The following is a 20,002-nucleotide window of genomic DNA, read 5'->3' as shown; positions in this document are numbered from 1 at the left end:
AGGGACTTTCTCACATTTGGCCATTTCCTTAATTTAAACTGACGTATCAGTTGGCTGACAGCATTTCAAAAGTTGTCTTGCAATAGCTTCTAGGTCATTTTAACTGCTTTCACAAATAACTCTTTCCCCATTCAATAGGTAACATGACCCCTTCCCCATATTTACATCTAAGTTTTGGATGTTTCCATATTGTAACCACCAATCTATCTTCTAGAGAGCCCCATCCTGGCCAGCCTGACAACAGACGCACAACAGAGAGCTCCTGTTGTGCAACTGTTCAGGTTAAATCTAAGCAAGACTTCTGTGAAGCCAAGTAAGAGGAATCAGATCCCCTGGGACCAACCTCTTCCCCAAGGACGTGGCCAGCATGTGTTTATTTGCCTTAGCACATGCCAGGTTCTGTCTGTGGTTTCCTGAGGAGGACAGCTGGAGCCCAGGTGCTGACTTGGTGAATGACCTCTCCCATACCTTCACAAAGTCACTGAGACCTCTGTCTAAAAGACAATGGCAAAACTACTATAATGGCAAAACAGCAAAGCACAGACCCACCAAAATAAACCACAGGGAAGAGAGACAGAAAGAGAGGTGCTATGGTTTATTCCCTCTAAAACACATGTCGGTGTTTCCCCACTGTGAGGTATTGACCGGGTGGACACTTAATTGACTATGTGTTCAGAGGGCCACTGGGAGGTGATTAGGTTTAGATAAAGTCATAGGGGCAGAGGTCCCATGATTGAAGACTAGTGGCTTTATAAGAGAGAGACCAGTGTTGCTCCCTGTCACTCACCATGTGATGGCTTCTGCTGCCTTGGGACCCTGCCAGCAAGAAGGCCAGATATAAACTTTGGCCTTAGACCTTCAAAACTATGAGGAAAATTTTTCTTTATAAAGCTCCCAGCCTCAGGTATTTCATTGTGGTAATAAAAAACAGACTGATAAAAGAGGATAGTTAATTTTCCACAGTGAAATCTCTAAGGATTTCCAGACTGAGTAGAGAAAAATATGAGTCCTAGGACTTAGTACTAAGAATATACCCCAGGAAAAAAAAAGTTGTAGAATGACCTTCCTTCAATCCTTGGACTCTATACTGTAGACTGAATGAAAGCTTTGTGCCATGTTGACATTCCTGAATTTGGTAACTATACTGTGGTTTATAAAAGATTATCCTTGTTCTTATGACACATACATTGAAATACTAAGGGGCAAAGGGCATTCTGTGTAAGAGATAAATAGGAAGGAGGGAGAGGAAATGTGGCAAATTTTAAAGCTGGTGAATTTGGATGTAGGCCATCTAAAGTTCTTAGTATTATACTTGAAATTTTGGAATTTTTTGTTGTGTGAAATTATTTTAAACTAGAAACAAAACAAAAACCCAACTTGTAGGTAAATATTATCTTTTTTTTTCCTACTTGGATTCATGGGCCTTGGGTGTGTTCATTAAATGACAGCTGGGTGGGGTGGGGGATGGGATTAACAGGTGGGGGATGGGATTAACAGGAATTTCCTCCTGCCTCACTGAAGGGCTGGTCTATCCTCCTCTGAGCCACAGGCACTCACTCATTGGCCTTGGGCCTCCTGCTGCTATTTGTACCTGGTGTGAAGGTGTGTCACCTATAGTCCAACCTGTGGCAGATGGTGACAGGCTGCCAAGGGAGGGGTGGTATGGATTTCTTTATCTTTTATCAGGGAAATGTGACCAAGCAGAACAGGTAGAGGGTGTTCAGAGCACTTCTGAGATAATTGTCAGGGGTGACAGTTGTCTCTGCTGTTGTCCAGAGTCTCTGCTGTTGTCAGACAATGGAGTTTTTGACAGTCCACTGGGCAAGTCAACTGCACTGCTTGGCACTGGGGTGGGCTGCTCTAATCCACGGGAGGCGGTGGATGGTGTGGGGGCAGGGGTCTTCCTGCCTGCTTTGCATACCTTGGTTTCTCAGATAGTCAGCTTCTATTTGGACACTGACTTGTATCAATATTACTCTAATAACTGGAGATGACAGCAGTAACATTTTCCTCTTAAAATACATCAGTGGTGATGAGATAGTTTTGGCATAACACTGAGTCACCGTGAGACTACCACTGTGGCTGACTACATCTACACCCATGATAACACGTCCAGATCTACAAACAGCCCTGTAATAAACAGTCCAAGAGGGAATCATAAAATGGAAAAGCTGGCCACAGGAATTCCCTAGATGGAAAGAGAAAGGTCAGCAGGGAGGCTCATCTTAGCTGTCATGGGTGACAGTTAGGTTCCCTCCCTCTATGGCCTGGCCCAAGGCCACCATGTTCTGGCACCTTCCTGCCAAGAGCCACCAGACCCACCTTTGGTATTGAGTTGTGAAAGTCAGATTCCCTTTATGAAAAACAGGCGACGTCCACAGTAGAATGTTCTTGAAATTAACTGAATTCATTCTGACATTTTCAGGAGGTGGCACCAGCCCCGATGCTGTAAAAACAAAGGAAAAAATATATATATATATATAACTTTTTTTTTCATCAAAAATATTGCCCCCAAAATGACACATTCAACACCTTGGTCTCCCCTAGGGCTCTGTGTCTTCAAATGACATGTAGGTGAGGGAGAGAGGGGGGGTGTGTTAATTGTGCTGAGGAGACTGGATTTTATTTGAAGAACTAAAATCTTCTTAGTTTTAGTTTAAGAAGAAATTTTGGGGTGGGGGTAGGTGGGAAGCAAAAATGAAGTGGGGACAGATGATGGTGACCTGGATTAGAAGAAAGGTGTGAGAGTTAGGGCTCAGCAGGTGGATTTCAGATCTATTTCCAGAGGTATAAACTCTAGACTTTCTGATGTGGTGAACTGAAATGAATGTCCATTTCTGGCTTATGCATCTGGTGCCCTGATTGGAGCCTGGACAGGGAACCATTTCAGTTCTGAAATGGGAGAGGCTGAAAAAAGATTCAAGGGGGGAGGTCAGGTAAACAGCTAGATAAGCCAGCTTGGGAGGGCGGTCACAGGGAGGGCCGATGTGAGGTAGAGGCAGAAATTATTTTTAAACTTTTAAATATAATTTTCTAGACATACACACAAGCAGAGAGGAGAGCATCATAAACACACCTATCACCCGACTAGTACCAATAGACGCAAAGGTGAGAGTCACAGGTCTATTATTTAATGCCACTGGTCTGTTGAAACTTAGGGGCTGGAGAGAAGGCTTGGTGATGAACTCAACTACAGAGAGATCAGGCAGAGGATCCCAAGTAGAACCATCCTGAGAAGTATGGAGGAAACTGGAGAGTGTGGGCTTCAAAGGCCAGCACAGAGTTCATCCCAAAGAAGGAAGGGGTCAGCCATCGCGCTGTTTGAACCTGGGCACTCGTTGTAGAGGAGGGCAGAGAAGGTTTCACTGGATTTAGCTCGCAAAAGCCCCACAGCGGAACACTGAGCGGCAGAATTCAGATTTCAAGGCGCAGGGCCGAGTGCTTAAGGGGAAGGTGATGTGGATCCTTCTGCTAGGAGGTCTGGTGGTGATCGGGCAGAAGGAGGAGGATGTGTAATGGGCCTCGTGGAGGGGCCTCCTCCAGACTCCAGGAGGGTCTGAGACAGCCGCAGGGGGAGGCTCTGTGCCTCTCCGGGGGCCCCTGGGTTAGGACGCGCCGGCGGGAACTGCAGCAAGCGCGAACACAGCCCGCGGGGAGCGCCCCTGGAGATCGCCGGCTGGACCGTGCGGGCCGGGTGTGGGTGGGGCTCCTCCCCAGCTGCAGGATCCAGGGCAGCCGCTGCAGCAGCTTGGTGCGGCGCCCGGTCACGGCACTGGGTCCCTTTACGGGCACCCACCGGCTGCGATCTGGGGAATCGCCACCCCTGTGCGTAGCAAAGCATCTCGCCGGGCCTCGCGGTTCCCTGGCGCCTCCGCCCGCGGCGGTCCCCCTGCCCCTTCCCGCAGACCCCTCACCTGACACCAGCAGGCAGCCGCCCAGCCAGCAGGCGAGGCTCCGCGCCATGGCCGCGCCGGGGGCGAGCGAGGGCGCCGGGGGCGCCCAGGGAGCGCGAGACACTCGCCGCGGGCACCACCCCGCGCGCGCTTCCGGGAACCCGCGTGGAGCGGCCTCAGCGCTCCGCCCCGCCGCGACCCCGCCCCCGGGCCGGCCCGGCCCGAGCCGCGGGAGAAGCGGCGGTCGGGGGCGGGGCCTCGGCGAGCAGGAGCGCCAGGCGGCCTCGGCCTGGAGAAGGCGCTGCCACGCCACCAGGTGCCCCGGGTTTGTGCAGTTCTGTGTTCCCCCGGTTCTTCCCACGGGAACGCCGCGTCCTCTAGAAAGCGCTCGGTGAGCAGACCCCAGCCTTCTCCAGGGCTCCCCGGGAGGAACAGGCCAACCCGTCCTTCGTTTCCCAGATGCTAGTTCGTCACAAGACTGCTGAGGAGAGCTTTAACTTCCTCTTGGGGGACTTGCGCAAGGGTGGGTGAGGTTACACAGCCGGCGGACGTGTTGGGCAACCTAGGGCTTCCCCTGACCCCGGCGCGGGCCCTGGCCGCTGTAGAGGGAGCTGGTGCAATTCCGGGATGCCAGCAGAAGCAGAAATCTGCGGCACAAATACACTGTTGGATGAGAAAAAATTCTGAGGCCCACATCAAGTTTGTACGAAAAAGTATTCTTGTATTATTACCCTTTACCAAACACCCAACTGTTATACAAAACTTTAAAAATAAGCGCCAGGGGTGACAAACCAGCACCATAGAGAGGTCATATCAAAAGAGCAATGCGAAATCTTTCAAAATACGATACATGCGTTCAGAAGGCAAAGTGGTGGCTTTTGTGTAGGACAAGGCCTCTTTCCTAAGGGATTTCATTAGATCCTTAAATAAGGGTTTCCTAATTGGGTTACTTTACAGCAATTACATAAGTTACCTATTAAAAATCCTTGAGCCACAACCTGCATGACTTTTGCTTTTCCCCCTTTGAATAGGCCCAGGAGACGGGTCTGAGAAACCTGCTCTTGGGGTAAGGGGAGTGAGATGGGAAGATCCTCAACCTTTCATCCTTCCTGGGAGCCTGGCAGGGTCATAGAACTTCTGTATTTATTTCTCATTCCTGTGTGTTTTTAAATACTTCTCCTAGATTCAAAGGGTCTTAGAGATTACATAGTCACCCTAAAAAATAATTTATTTTAGAAATTTTGTTTAAAAAATAAAAGAAGTTGAGACTCGAGAAGCCAAGTAAAATGCCCAGGGTCATACAGCTCCGACTCTGACTCTCAGTGCTTAATACTGTTTGCTACATGACATTCTAGGATTTCATCCCCCTCCCTTGCCCCATTTACAGTAACTGGTCCCATTGAGGACATTTGCAATCAGCACATAGCACTTTAAAATTTGACAAACAGGATCTCTTAGACTTGTAGGCCACCTTTCTTCCAAAAACCTTGAAGCATTTTTGATTTTGTTCTTTTTTTAGATCTTAAAATGGGACACTGAGATTTTTATCCCTCTCCCTCATGCAATGTGCCCTGCCTGATACTACAGTTATTAATGTGCATATCTGTATTTCACTCTTAAAGCCAGGAAGGGCTGCATGAGCACCTGAGTGGAGTTCTCAGCTTGGTGGTGACAATATGACATCTGAGAGGTGCCCAGGGACCACTGACTGAAATTGCTGGCCCTTCCCTTATTTCCTTATGCATCTGCATCCTTTCTCTCCAGCTAATACTGCTCCAACCCATCCCTTCAACCTGGTTTATTGCTCATTCCTTGAGCTTCCTGGACTCAGGGTCTCTACCTGCTCACACTACTCATAGCTCCTGCTAGGATTTTCCCTTCTTTCTCCCTTCTCCCATCCTGGCAATTCAATTGTTTCCCAGAAACATTACAGGGCCAGAGGGACAAGATCACCCTGAAGAACACAGGGAATCTTGCTTACTGGGAACCAAGATGAGATTCCTAAGAAGTATATTAGAATAAAGGGAGAAGGCAGAGCATGCATCTTCAAAATGTATCACTTGGACTTGTAAACAGTGTACTCGATGATACTATATATTCCCTTACTGGGAATGCTCACAGATTATGTCATCAGGAAGAACTGGCCAGCCCCTACAGTTCTGTACTCCTTGTACTCCTTTCCTCACAGACCACTTGTGGCTCATAAGGCAACAAGTCTGTGTACAGGGCGAGAACCCTGTGTGGACTTCGTAGTTCAAGTTAATGAGCTATATTCAGAATCATCTCATGATATAACCGTCCCTTCCAGAGTCAACATCAAAATCAGAAGTATCACTTCTATCAGATGGAGTATCTTCCTCAGACCACAGGCACTGGGAAAAGGGGCTAAGGTCGAGCAACCTTTCCCCACTCGCCACCAGAAGACAGGATTCCATTTGGTCAGGATCCTCTTCTAGGTTGATGATCTCTTCTGGAAGAGATGACACCAAAGGGGATTCTTCTGAGTCATCGTCATCAGGAGCGCTCATAAACACAGAGTTTAAATTCACATTAAAGGTAATTCTGTCCCCGGACCCTCCAGGGGAGCTGCAGTTGTCCTCAGGAAAAGAGTCCTGGCACCAGCTCTCTCTCCTCTCATAGGGACCACTTGTGTGGCAGGGGCTGGGGTTTGGCACCGTAGGGGGCCCGGGGTGGGGCTCAGGCTCAGCCTGGTATGGATCAGATTCCTCCGCTTCGGAGCCTTCCATCTCAGGCTCCTGGGAGGTAGCAGAGACCTGGCTCAGAAGCCTGCTGGTCAGTCCGTGCATGGTGTAACCACCGGCGCTGGTTCTGAGAGCCACTTCATGGTCACTGTCACTGTCATCACCATAATTATAATCCCATACTTTCTTCTTCCTGTTGACAGAAATGACTTCCACTGCATTCACAGCCTCTGTTGGTGGCAGACCGGGAAATATCTGGGCTACAAAGTTATGAAAATTCTTGAGAGAGAGAGAGAGAGAGAGAGAGAGAAAGCGAGCGAGCGGGGGGAGAGGAAGAGACAGATAATTAGTCTATCACTGTGTTTGCTCTTTATTTTCTACATAATAAAGCTGCACCATGACGGGGATGGGGATGATGACTGCAGGAACAACAGGGGGAGCCCGGGTTAGGTAGTGCTCACTGGTGCCAGGCAGGCTCCTGATGCACGGCACAGCTGGCCCTCCAAATCCCCTGAGCACACGCGCCTTATATAACGCCGTGCATTTGCATGGAACCTCCACGCATTCCCTCTCAACTCTCAGTCCCCTGGAGGTGGCTCACACACTGGAGGGACAGCTGTGTGAATGGCTGGCATACTGTATTGCTTAGGCAACAACGACAAGAAAACAAGTCAGTACAGACGCAATCTTTCCCAAATATTTTTGAATGTGAGGACTTTGCTAAACGTATTAATCCTAAATAATTTATCTTTAGAATCATGTGACTTTTAAAATTTAGACAATCATATATCATCAATAAGTATCATTGTCTCTACAGCACTTTCAACTCTAAGGTGTGTCCTCCACACCCAGAAACATGTTGACAAGTTTGTTACACTTGCTAAATGAAGAGAAGATGCTGCTTAAAAAAATGTTAACAGCTGTTTTTTTCTTTATTTTTAATATTTTTTTATTTGTCAATGGACTATTCATTTATTTATATGTGGTGCTGAGGATCAAACCCAGGGCTTCATACATGCCAGGCAAGTGCTCTACCACTGAGCCACAACCCCAGCTCATAACAGCTATTCTTGATTGAACACACATAAGCAAAAGTGCTAGGCCTAGAGTCAGTTTCTCCATTCCCAGGGTTTTTAACCTAAACATAGAATAACAATTTTTAATGGAGAAATACTAGACAGACATAAGATGTCAACATGGTAAGATGAGCATGAAGAATGTACTTTTTTTTTTTTTTTTTTTTTTTTGGTACCAGGGGATTGAACCAAGAGCTACATCCTCCATCCCTTTTTTATATTTCATTTATTTAGAGATAGAGTCTCACTAAATTGCTGAGGCTGGCTTTGAACTCATGATCCTCCTGCCTCAGCCTCCCGAGCTGCTGAGCTTACAGGTGTGCACCACCACGCCTGGCCTAGGAGTGCACTTCTATCAACCATGAAGGAATGTTTAATTATAATGGTTGCTGAAAAATTAGAATTAGGTGTATGAGTTCAAACATAAACAATAATGTATTTCTAAATGTTACTAACATAAAAGGAAGGAATAAAATAGGGAAAATGGAAAATGATGGTGAATGCAGTTGAGTAAAAAAAAACAACCACGTGGTTTAAAAAAGTGTACGATCAATATCTAGCCTCTGTAAAGGCTCTAAGTTCGAGAAGCACAGAGAGGAAATGAAGGTAAACAAATGGCTGTTTTTGTTAATAATCAAAGTAACACACATGAGAGCACCTCCCAGGAAGCCTTATGTACACAATGAATAAAGACAGTAAAAATGATTCATTGTGGTCAGTGGAGCATAGTGACACACATAGTGATACACATCACTACTGGCTCAGTTCTTGTAGGTTTTTTTTTTTTTTTTTTTTTTTTTTTGGCATTAGGGGTTGAACCCAGGGGCACTTAACCACTGTGCCACATCCCCAGCCCTTTTAAAAATATTTTATTTAGAGACAGGGTCTCTCTGAGTTGCTTGGGGCCTCACTAAGTTGCTGAGGCTGGCTTTGAACTTGTGATCCTCCTGCCTCAGCCTCCAGAGCCCCTGGGATTACAGGTGTATGCCACTGCGCCTAGCTTAGTATCAGTTCTTTAAAATATCATTTATAAGAAAAATCTACTTGGTGTGTAGATTCCCCTGAAATAATTCAAAATAAAACAAAACATAATCCATACAAAAATTTCTTTTGCACTATTCATAATGTCCAAGGAAAGAAAGGAAAAGAAGTGAAAAAGAAATCAATCCAAATGTGCTATAGTTAAAAATGTGATACAATAGGACCGGGGATGTGGCTCAAGCTGTAGCACGCTCGTCTGGCATGCGTGTGGCCCAGGTTTGATCCTCAGGACCACATACAAACAAAGATGTTGTGTCCGCTGAGAACTAAAAAATAAATATTAAAAATTCTCTCTAAAAAAATGTGATACAGTAATAACAGTGGAATTCTGCGTAGTCATTAGAAATAATATAATAGGTGGAAATAAATAATAGGTGGACAGTATATGAAGAGAAAACATAAGGCACAGACACACTGTAAATATATTTTTGCAGGGATGGAAAAGAACCCAGCCTGATAAGACTTGTTGGTGTTTATGGAAATGAGACTTTCTTCTATGAAAACATTTAAATATATAGTAAAAATTTTTAGTTTAGAAAAATTAAGATACAAAAATTTTTAAAACCACATACCAGGACTTTGGGAAAATTATCTCTTAAGCATATATAACCAATTCGCTTCAGTAGTACGATGGTGCCTAGGAGGACGAAGACTACTGAAAACACAGTGATTATCACACTTATTTTGGCATTTTCGGATGATTCTGTTGAAAAAAAAAAAGACTTTATTTCAAAAGAAATCCAATAAATGATCACAGATGGGAATAAATGCACATTGGTCAGGGGTTAGAAAGTGATTATCTGAGAAACAGAAGTTTGAAAAATAATGTTTTCTATTTGCTAAATACCAAAGCTTGGAGAGCAAGCCAAGGGCGTAGTCTTTAACCAATAAAATATATTTAGCTTTTCATGTATTTCAAAGTGAAATTTCTTTTGGTTTATGTTCTGAAACTGCACTGTCCCACTAGCTGTGACTGTTTAAATACAAACAAATAAAATTGTGCAGAATTAGAAGCTCAGTTCTTCATCACACTAACCGCACCTCAAGGGACCAACAGACACCTGTTAGCATGTGTCACAGGCAGGGAGAAGAGGAAGGAACTGAAGATGCCACCTGGGCCATCGTGTGGATGTTGGTCACACTAGGAACGAAAATCAGGCCCAGCTGAACTCGCCATTCCCTATTGTGAGTTCCCCTTAGCTTCTTGTCAAAATTCTTTTTGGAAAATTTCAACTTTCTGACAGAAACTTTTCCCCCTAAGTATGAATGGTCAGAGAAGTAATCAGTAGTTACTTAACCAAGGTCCTCTAAAATTTCCAGAAACATCTTTATTAGTATTAATCCTGCATCCAAAGGCTCAGAAAAAGTAGATACAGGAGAGTAAAAAGGAAATGAAAGTGGGCTACATACTTTAAGTCTTTTGAAAGGGTGAGCAAAGAACAAAAAGAAACTTGGTGAAGACCCAGCACTGGTAGGTAGCATGGACTTCACGAACCCAGCCTCATCTCCATGAAGAATGAATGAGGTGGGACTGCAAATTGGTGCAACCACTCTGGAAAGCAGTACAGAGATTTCTCAGAAAACTTGGAATGGAACCACCATTTTGACCCAGTTATCCCATTCCTTGGTTTATACCCAAAGGACTTAAAATCAGCATACTACAGTAATGCAGCCACATCAATGTTTAGAGCAGCTCAATTTACAATAGCTAAACTATGGAACCAACCTAGGTGCCCTTCAATAGATGAGTGGATAAAGAAAATGTGATATATATGTATTCTTTTCAATGGAATAATACTACGCTTTAAAGAAGAAAGCAATTAGGGCATTTGTTGGTAAATGGATGGAGTTGGAGAATATCATGCTAAGAGAAATAAGGTAATCCCCAAAAACCAAAGGCTGAATGTTCTCTCTGATATGTGGATGCTAATTCACAATGGGGGAGGGTGCTAGGGAAGAACAGAGTTACTTTAGATTAGGTAGAGGGGAGTGAAGGGAGGAGAGGGGACCTGGTGATAGGAAGGATAGTAGAATGAAAAAGATATTATTACCTTGTATACATATATGACTGCCTGACTGATGTGGTTCTACAACATGCACAATCAGAAAAATGAGAAATTATATCACATCTATGTATGTTATATCAAAGTGCATAAATGCATTCTACTGTCATGTATAACTAATTAAAACAAATAAAAATTTTTAAAAACTGAGTGCAGGATCATCAAATCAAGGACAGTCCTAAAATCTGTTCTAGCTGCACAGATGCACCTTTATGATGCAAAATTCTTCCACATCTCCTGAAAAGGATGGTGAACCCCAAAAGGACTTCATTGGTGAAGCAATGGCATAAAACTGAGGTTCTGACTCATGTACCCATTCAATTTCTGGAGAGTAGCTACAAAGGATCTTGCTATAGTTTGGAATGTCTAGAATGTACCCCAAAGGCTCATGTGTTAAAGGCTTGGTCCTCCGTCTGTGGTGCTATTGGGAGGTGTTGGAAAACATTTAAGAGGGAGGGCCTAGTGAGAGATCTTCTGGTCACTATGGGCATGCTCTTGAAGGGGACAATGGGTACCCAGTCACCTCTCTCTCTGTCTCTTTTACACCCAGCCATGAGATGACCAGTTTGCACTGCCATGTGCCCTCCACTGAGATGTGCTGCCTCTCCAGAGTGACTGGACCAATCGACCAGGGACCAAAACTTCTAAAACTTGAGCCAAAATAAAAAACCTTTCCTCTTTACAAGTTGATTATCTCAGGTTTTGTTACAGTAACAGAAAGGCAACTAACACAGACCAAATGCAATCTTTGAAATAGGACATCCTACAAACTAAATTATGTAAATTGAAATTAACAAGCTAGAACAATGCTTGTCAAATTGGGGTATTCTCACAAATCTGAGCATTCTTTGTGAGAACTTAAAATTTTTGTCTTTATTTATTTTTTTATTGTTTAGTACTAGGGATTTAACCCAGGGGCACTTTTCCACTGAGCTACATCCCCAGTCCATTTTACTTTTTGAGACAAGGTCTCACAAAGTTGTTTAGGGCCTTACTAATTTGCTGGGGCTGGCCTCAAAACTTGCCATCCTCCTGTTTCAGCCTCCTGAGTTGCTGGGATTATAGGCATGGGCCTATAATGTTTATATTTAGCTTGATGATAATCTAAAAAGACTGGCAGATTATGCAAGGATACTATTTTAAAATATTCCTATTTGAAAAGAAAGGAATTGTTTCAATGTTCCAACTCAGGAGGAAGTTGTAAGTGGACTTTATTTCTGTTAACCATCTTCTTCATAAAAGAGGGGTAAGATCAATGCATCTTGAGAAGGGGAGACCAGGTTGTGTCTTCAAAATTTGGATTTTCCATGGAATTGCATTGGGATTTTCAAAAAAATAAAGGACCTTATGAGAAGAGGGCTGAGCTGAGCAACAAGAATGGTAATATCTGATTACTATTTTCTTTTTTAATGGAAAAGAAAAAGAACTTTGTCAAAAGGCTGATTGATGACTAATGTCAGTTTATTGGTGTGGACCAAAAACCAAGACATGGCATCTAGGTTACCGTAGTTCCAGCCCATTAGTCCCCTGGCTCCCCCACCTGGTGGCAACCAGACATTCAGATCTGTTCACATCCCTTTGGGGTACCCACAATGGCATCCAAAGTCCCACATCTGGGTCCTCCATCTCAATTCTTCCTTTGCTCAGCTCACACTTGCCATCCCATGCCCAGCCCACTCTGCCCAACTACCCCATCGGTCTGACCCATCCAAGCCTGCAGTGCTTTTGCTGGGTCTGAGTAAGTCAGTGCTGGTCTCAGGTTGCCCCTCTAAACCCCTCAGCATTTGCCCTGTGTAAATCTTGAGCTTGTCTAGTTGAGGGCAGTTCAGATGGTGAGCAGATAGGGACAGATGCCACCGTATCCAAACCTATTTGGTTCCTGAGTTTCAGACGAGAAGAATCTAGATGTCAAGTATTTGGATAGTCTAAATGTCTTGGACATGATGGATGAGTGAAGGCTGACTTGGTCAGGCCAAGTGCAGATGGAATGACTGAACGGTGCTGCATGACCATTTCTCAGCAGGTGGATTAGAGAAAAGTCAGGGGGAAGTGCATCCTCCCAGACATGTCAGCCTCCAAAGAACTGTCAGCTGCCCAATCAGCAGCTCTAAGTTTCATCAAAGCGTCATCCTATTGTCATTTTAACAATTTAAGTTGTATTATATATGTGAGAGTTCTGTTTTTATATAAGACTAGGATATAATTTCATTTATGTCTCTCTATCTATCTATCCATCCATCCATCCATCAATCTACCTCTGGAATTTCTGTTTTTTGTCCTGGGCATAAAACCTCAAAAGCTGTGGAACTTCCTAAGAGATAGCACCAACTTTTGTTATTTCTAACAAGCCCCATTTAGGGACTACTGTGGTTGAAATGACTCCTCCAAAGCTCACTGAAATTTAATTGTCACTGTGATGTTTTGGGGAGGTATATAAGTCATGGGACCCTGCCCTTCTGAATGGATTAATGCTGGTATTGTGGGAAAGGGTTAGATGTTGGAAGTAGTTTTGTTATAAAATGAGCACTCTCCTCCATATGTGATGTCCTCCATCCTGCTACCCAGTTTCAGGACTCTGTTATAGCAGCAGAAAATAGCTAAGACTGATTTCTGAGTTTATGCTAATGAAGTGACTCATGGGGGTGCAGCTAGGTATCTTCAGGACGAAGGCAGATCAATAGAAAAACTAATCATTTGATCAGAGGGTTGGAACTTCCTCCCAGCCCTACCCCCAGGAGGAGAGAGAAGATGGAGACTATGTCCAATCTTATGGCCAATGATTTAGCCAATCACACCTATATAGTGAAACTCAATAAAGCCCAGAACACTAAGGCTTGGGAGCTCCTGGGTGGGTGGACATACTGATGTACTGGGAGGGGGTACACCCTGATTCTATGGAGGCAGAAGCTCCTGCATTGGGACCCCTTCTAGACCTGGTTCTACGTACTTCTGCATTAGGTCTTGGTGCACAGGCTCTGTAGTAAAATGATAATCAGAAGTGTGGCATATCACTGAGTTCTGTGAGTCAATTTTAGCAAATTTTGATTACAAAAGAGTAATAGGTTAGGTCAGAGAGATGCAGAACCCAAAAGGAACACTCTAATTTGTAGTCAAGTTGACCTGGGACCCCCAAACTTGTGGCTGCCATCTGAAGTGGGGGCCATCATGAGTCTGAGCCCTTAACATCTGGGGTCTATGCTGACTTTGGGTAGTTAGTATCAGAAATGAATTGAATTGTTGGACATCTTGAGGTCGGATAACTAGCTTTAGAACATGATTACATGGGGGAGGAGAGGATACAGTTCAGACCCTGAGGCCTAGAATCAGAGAGGCCCTGGGAGGTGCAGCCGCCTGAAGTTCCTGGGGGTGATGGTTTAGAATTTAGAAGTTATGTTGAGGTGTTCTTGAATGGATGGGGCAGGAGTTAAAAAATTAGCTGGCCCCTACCCCCATGAGATTGTGGCCCCCTCCCCCAATTTTTCTTCATGTTTCTTAAAAGGCATTTTTGTTTTTTAAAAATCTATACAGCAAGAACAACTTTTTCTGTGAAATAAAAATGAGAAATGAAAAAAAAAGAACATAATTACATAAATTTCTTCTGTGTTTATATGTTTGTAAGAGCTAAAGGGAAAAAGATTCTGTGCAGTTTTTGGTTTTCTCTTGTTTAATTGATATTGTAAAAACAACTGAAACGAGAGGATTGAGATTCTTTTTCCTTTAAAATCAGCCCACATGTGCATCATTCAGCTTTGAGGAACACGAGAGGACAAAATCACACTGTGCTATGGCCACAGCCAGTTGCAGCCAGGCACTGCTGCATGTCTTACTGCATGTGCAACAACCATGTCACTTAAAGTCATCTCCTTACACATCCCACTTATCTTACTCTGGTAAAGCAGAACACTAAAGATACTTCCACCAGGGCTGGGAGGATTAGAAGAGCTTCTTGCCAGAAGACCTTTCATAGATTTTTTCCCTTTTGTTACAACAATATATATTAGCAATAGAGTGACTTCCTGAGAAAATAACCAGCAGGGAAAACTCCTAAGCTCTATCATTCTCCTGCACACTTCTGCACACAGAAGAGGGTTAAAGATCACACTGTTGGCTATTCTGGTGTTTTTGCAACAGAAAGGCTTTCCACCTTCATCATTCACCTTCTCCTCCTTGCTGGCAAGGCTCAGCTCGCTCTCATCTGTGAGCTAGAGTCAATGCTCCTGGGAGCCAGGTCTTATCTACAGACCATACCCAGCCTCAAGCAGCCAGCTAGTGGGCACCCTCCCATGCCTCTGCATGCAGTTGCTTCAAGCAATTTCAGCATGCCATGAATTCCACATTCTTTGCTTTCAATAGGTTTTCTTCAGAGTAAACCTATTGAAATTTCAAAACATGATTTTCAGAAAGCCACACACCTGATTCCTGGTCAAGGCGAAGGAAGGTGCATTTTGAGGAAGACTGTATTCTTGTTTCCAGATATTTAGGTTTAAAGTAAACAGATATACAGTAGTTTGTGTTTGGAATTAAATTGTCAATGACATAGTTGAAATTTCCAGTGGTGTTTCCATTTATTTTGGGTTCATGCTGTAAAAAGAAGCAAAAAAAAAAAAAAAAAAACTTAGTAAGACTCACATGAGACTTTCATTTGGAGGTAGCTCTGTAAGAGACTCCTTGAGGTTCCATCTTCAAATTTCAAATAGGGTTAGAAATATCACATTAGGTTAGAAAGCTACATGTATTTATGCCTAGGCACACACATATATGAAAACCATAAAATCTAGTCTACCAACTTCATTATACACACGAGGAGAAAAGGTCCCAAAGATGATAAAGGTCTCTAGCCTGCCATTTTTCAAGATGATCTTGTTGAATTGATAATGTGTACCTAGTTTACACTTCAGAAAGGACTTCCACTAGGGTAACTCCTCTGACTCTCAAAACAGCCTAGGCATCATTCCATTCTGCAGATGTGGAAACCACAGCTGAAGTGGCCAGGTAACTTCTCCAGGTCACAGAGCTTGTCTGCAGCCACGCCCTGAGGCTGCTGGCTAACTCACCCCACCCCTTCCTTTCCCCTGAAGTTTGGTTTCACTTTGGAATTAAAAAGATGTTATGAAGGCTCTTTCCTGAATAACAATTTTTTACAAAATTTCATTCTCTAGTTTCTAAAATATATTCTCACCAGCAGTTCTGTAAATTGGGATTTCTAGCAGTTCGAAGGCAGCCTTTGGTGATAATATGTTTCTATACATTTCTTTGGGAAGGAGAAGGAGCTATTAAATAGACACACACAAAACAAAGTCAAAGCTCATGCGTGGAAGTAAGTAATGAAGAAGGAAAACGTGACAAAGAGTGGAAACAGCGTGGTGCGAGGGCTCTTGCCTCCCACGGAAAAGCACAACGTGGCGGAGGACAGAACATCTGGGATCCATGGGGCCTTGAGCAAGTCTCTACTGCTGACTTCCTATTTCCCACCAAGCAAACAGAAGTTCCCACAATGGTCCTGTGCTGTGGTTTGAGCATGGTTTTGAGTGTCCCTCAAGCATTCATGTGTGGAAATTTAAGCCTTACTGTGAGGTAGTAAGAGTCCTGAAAATTGACTCTAGTGTTTAGAGGAAGGGCCTATGGGAGGTGATTAGTATTGGTTAAGTTCACCAGGGTGGAGCCCCAGGTTGAATACAGGTGGTTTGATGAGAGAAAAAGACCAGAAGAGACACACATGCTTGCTGTTTCTGACCACGTGATGCCCTCTGTCACTTCCAGACTCTGCCAGCAAGAAGGCCATCATCAGAAGCAATCTCTCAACCTTGGACCTCTAGAGCCATGAGCCCAAATTATCCTCTTTTCTCTACAAGGTATGTAACTTCAGGTATTTTGTTATAATAATAGAAAATGTACAAAGAGACCCTCCTTTATACATCTGTGTTGCACAATCCACTCCTGTGACTGGCAATGCTCCCAGCCACTTCTGGAGATCCCACCCACTGCAGTTATGCTAGGACATTGCTCTAGCAACCTCCCCTGAGACTTCTCATCTGCATGTGAACATGCTACAATTTCTCTCATCTTAAAAAGTCTCTCCCTTCACTCCATCTTCCCTTTTCCTCCACCTACCAGTTCATATCCCTTATTCTCATTATTGAAAAACTCCTCAGAAGAATGAGCTCTCTAATCCTTCTCCCTCTTTCTAGAACTCACTCCAACCAGCCCTTTGCCCCGTGACTCACCAAAGCTGCTCTAATCTAGAGTCTGATCTCAGGGCCTTCAATATGCAGGAGTGAGTGGTTTCCCAGGACCCCTCTTTAGCTGGGAGATCACCACTGAACACTTGGTACATCCAACTCCTGCTCCAGATCTCCTTTTAGGTGCCTTGAACTTGACATGTCTCAAACTGAGCTGCCATCCGACTCTCACCAACTTCATCCATAATCTTCCCTATTTTAGTTAATGACAAGCCCAAGTGATGGAGTCCTAACTTCCTTCTTCTGTTACCTCATTATGAATCCGACTTAACTGAAAATAACTGTGCCCCACTTGCAAAATCCATGCAGAATTTGATTGCTTCTCACTACCTCCACTACCACCAAATAATCCAAGCATCTCTCCCTTTCTCTCTCTCTCACACACACTCTGCCCCTCCCCTCACCTGGGAAGTAACCTTTTTTTTTTAACAAAAAATGTAATTTAAAGAAGATGCCTGTCAACTATAGTTTTCCTCTTACAGTGGTGTTAATTGTCTAATAAGCATTTTAGAAATATTAATTTGTAATAGTTCATAGCTCATGGTTGGAACATAAAGAGACGGGGCTGAAATATAATAGTTAATGGTATCTGACACAGTCCTTGAGTCATATAAACTTATTTTTCCCCTATTATTTTGTTCTCTTTTCCTAGGGTGTTGATTATAATCCCATGTGGATATTAAAGGAAAATGATAGTAATTATATAGTTTATTGCTGCTTATTAAGTGATTACCATCCAAATAGTATCTCAACTTTGACTTCTGCCACCTATGGTCTGTCCTTGCGTACCAGCCAGGACATCCTGTTAGGTCAGTGGCTGCTTTTCTCACACTCAGGAGACCTGGAATCACAAAGCCCTCCAAGGTCTGGCTTCATTCCCTCTCGGACCTTACCCATCCTGTTTTCTTTACTCCAGTCACCTCCTCCTGCCATTTCTCAAGTGAGCCACGAGGCCCACTCCAACCTCACAGCCTCTGAACTTCCTGTGCCCTCGGTTTGAAGTGCCCCTGCCCTAATCCTGAGGGCTGGTCTTAGTGCAAGGCTCAACTGGCAAAGGGCTCGGCAAATAAAAGATGCTAATAGAGCAAGGCCTACTGGTGAGTACCAGGGTCACCCAGAGGTTACTGACATCCAGTTGGGTCCTTTGGGGAGATTGGGTGGGGACAGAACTGCTGGAAAGTGCCACTTTCTGTGCTGTGTCTGAGGAATGGAGAGGCAGCAACAGATGTTTTCCATGCATGGCTCAGCTAAACTGCCCTTTCAAGGAAATGTCACCCTGGCTTGCTGAGATTTGGCCATCCCCCCATCTACGCCACACACTTCTCTCTTCTGTGTCCCCTGATGCTGTGTGCATGGCTTATTCTCTTAAAGAGCTCACAACTGGGCTAAATCAAGATATCTCAGCAATAAACGGACTTCTTCTTTCCTAAATTGAGGCCACATTCAAGCCCAGACCCATTGGTTTGAATTTCGCAACTACACATTTCTGTTTTTGAGAGTCGAGTCTGTCAGAACTGTTTTGAGCCTAGTGTCGGCGACCACTTACCATCTTAACAATCCCCATGGACTCTTCTTTGATGCAAAGTGATAAATGGTGCTGTATTTCTTCCCCATAAATCTTGGGAGCAATAGGTGGAAATTTCACTATCACATTAATGTGGTCTGTAAAGCCAACAATCTCAAACTCCGGTGGCTCATACAATACTGTTTAGAAAATAGAAAGAAAATCCCACCTGAGTTGATGACTGCATATCAACAACACCCCCTGTTTTTTGAACATGGTTATTTTGCCAATTTTTGTTCTGTCTTCTAAACAAAATTAAAAATGACTCATTTTTATATTTCAATAATGAAATGTACTACTACTAACACTTAATCATTGTAGAAAATATGTATAGGCAATTGTCTTAATCATCTTTTTTGTATATATAAATACATGCATATTCACATGTATTAACTAAACGAGGATACACATATTTACAAACATAAATATGCATATATACACACACATACACACACATTTATATAAACTAAAATTAAATAACTTAACCTACACTGTTTTTATGACACATAATTTCACTTAACCACATTTTATAAACATATTGACATATATTTACCTACATCAAAGGCCAGTCTGCAAGTTTATTAAAGATTATAAACAGAGATGAAGAAGAATATGAGCCAGAGACCATATGTGGTTCACAAAACTCTAAACTATTCCTTCTTTGGTCCTTTACAGAAAGTCTACCAGTCCCCTACACCATAATTGTTTATGGTTAATTCAGTTCCTCCAAGTGGCTGAACTGTGATTTAACCAATTCACTGTTTTGAACATTTAGATTATCTCTACTTTTCTGAACGGAACTGAGGTATCAGTAAATATTTTTGGAACTCAATCTTTGCATTTGTCCTAATGATGTCTTTAGGGCAAAGTGGAATTCTGGATTTGAGCACACACATGCTCAGGTTTTTTTGGGGGGTGGGTGGGTACCGGGCATTGAACTCAGGGGCACTCAACCACTGAGACTCATCCCCAACCCTATTTTGTATTTTATTTAGAGGCAGGGTCTCACTGAATTACTTAGTGCCTTGCTTTTGCTGAGGCTGGCTTTGAACTCGTGATCCCCCTGCCTCCCCAGCCCCTGGGATTACAGGTGTGCGCCACGGCACCTGGCAGTGCTCACGTTTTTAATACCACTGCCCAATACCTACAGAAGGACTGTGTCCAAGGACACTCTGCATTCCTTCTAGTCCTCTCTCTTTATGTACTTTTCATATTTGTCATTTGGACCACGAAAAAGACCTCATTATTACTTCATTACACATTCTTCAACAATCCTGACACCACAGTCTATATACTGTGTTCTCCTTTCCTTTCTACATATACACACAGATATGACTGTTCGTTCCAAAGGTGCACTCCTGTTCATCAGTCTCACAAGCATGGGATTCAGCCATCATCATGACTTTGTGAAAACTCTGTGTGTG

The 20,002-nt window shown here is 43.6% G+C and overlaps 1 protein-coding gene across 1 annotated transcript in view; it reads right to left on the bottom strand.

Annotated features, from left to right (window-relative positions):
• The window catches only part of LOC308653428 (interferon alpha/beta receptor 2-like), a 60,197-nt gene that overhangs the window by 23,183 nt on the left and 17,012 nt on the right, over positions 1-20,002 (bottom strand). The window contains exons 6-11 of the mRNA XM_081301988.1: positions 18,561-18,718; positions 15,188-15,356; positions 9,285-9,415; positions 6,177-6,874; positions 3,915-4,384; positions 2,323-2,446 (exon numbers count right to left, since the gene is read on the bottom strand). Of these exons, the coding sequence (XP_081158114.1) occupies positions 2,323-2,446; positions 3,915-4,384; positions 6,177-6,874; positions 9,285-9,415; positions 15,188-15,356; positions 18,561-18,718 (1,750 nt within the window). The remainder of the gene's footprint in view (positions 1-2,322; positions 2,447-3,914; positions 4,385-6,176; positions 6,875-9,284; positions 9,416-15,187; positions 15,357-18,560; positions 18,719-20,002) is intronic.

This window comes from Spermophilus citellus (genome assembly GCF_964194105.1).
Source record: "Spermophilus citellus genome assembly, chromosome: 7".
NCBI classification, from domain to species: Eukaryota; Metazoa; Chordata; class Mammalia; order Rodentia; family Sciuridae; genus Spermophilus; species Spermophilus citellus.
This window is presented reverse-complemented; position numbering and strand designations above follow the sequence as displayed.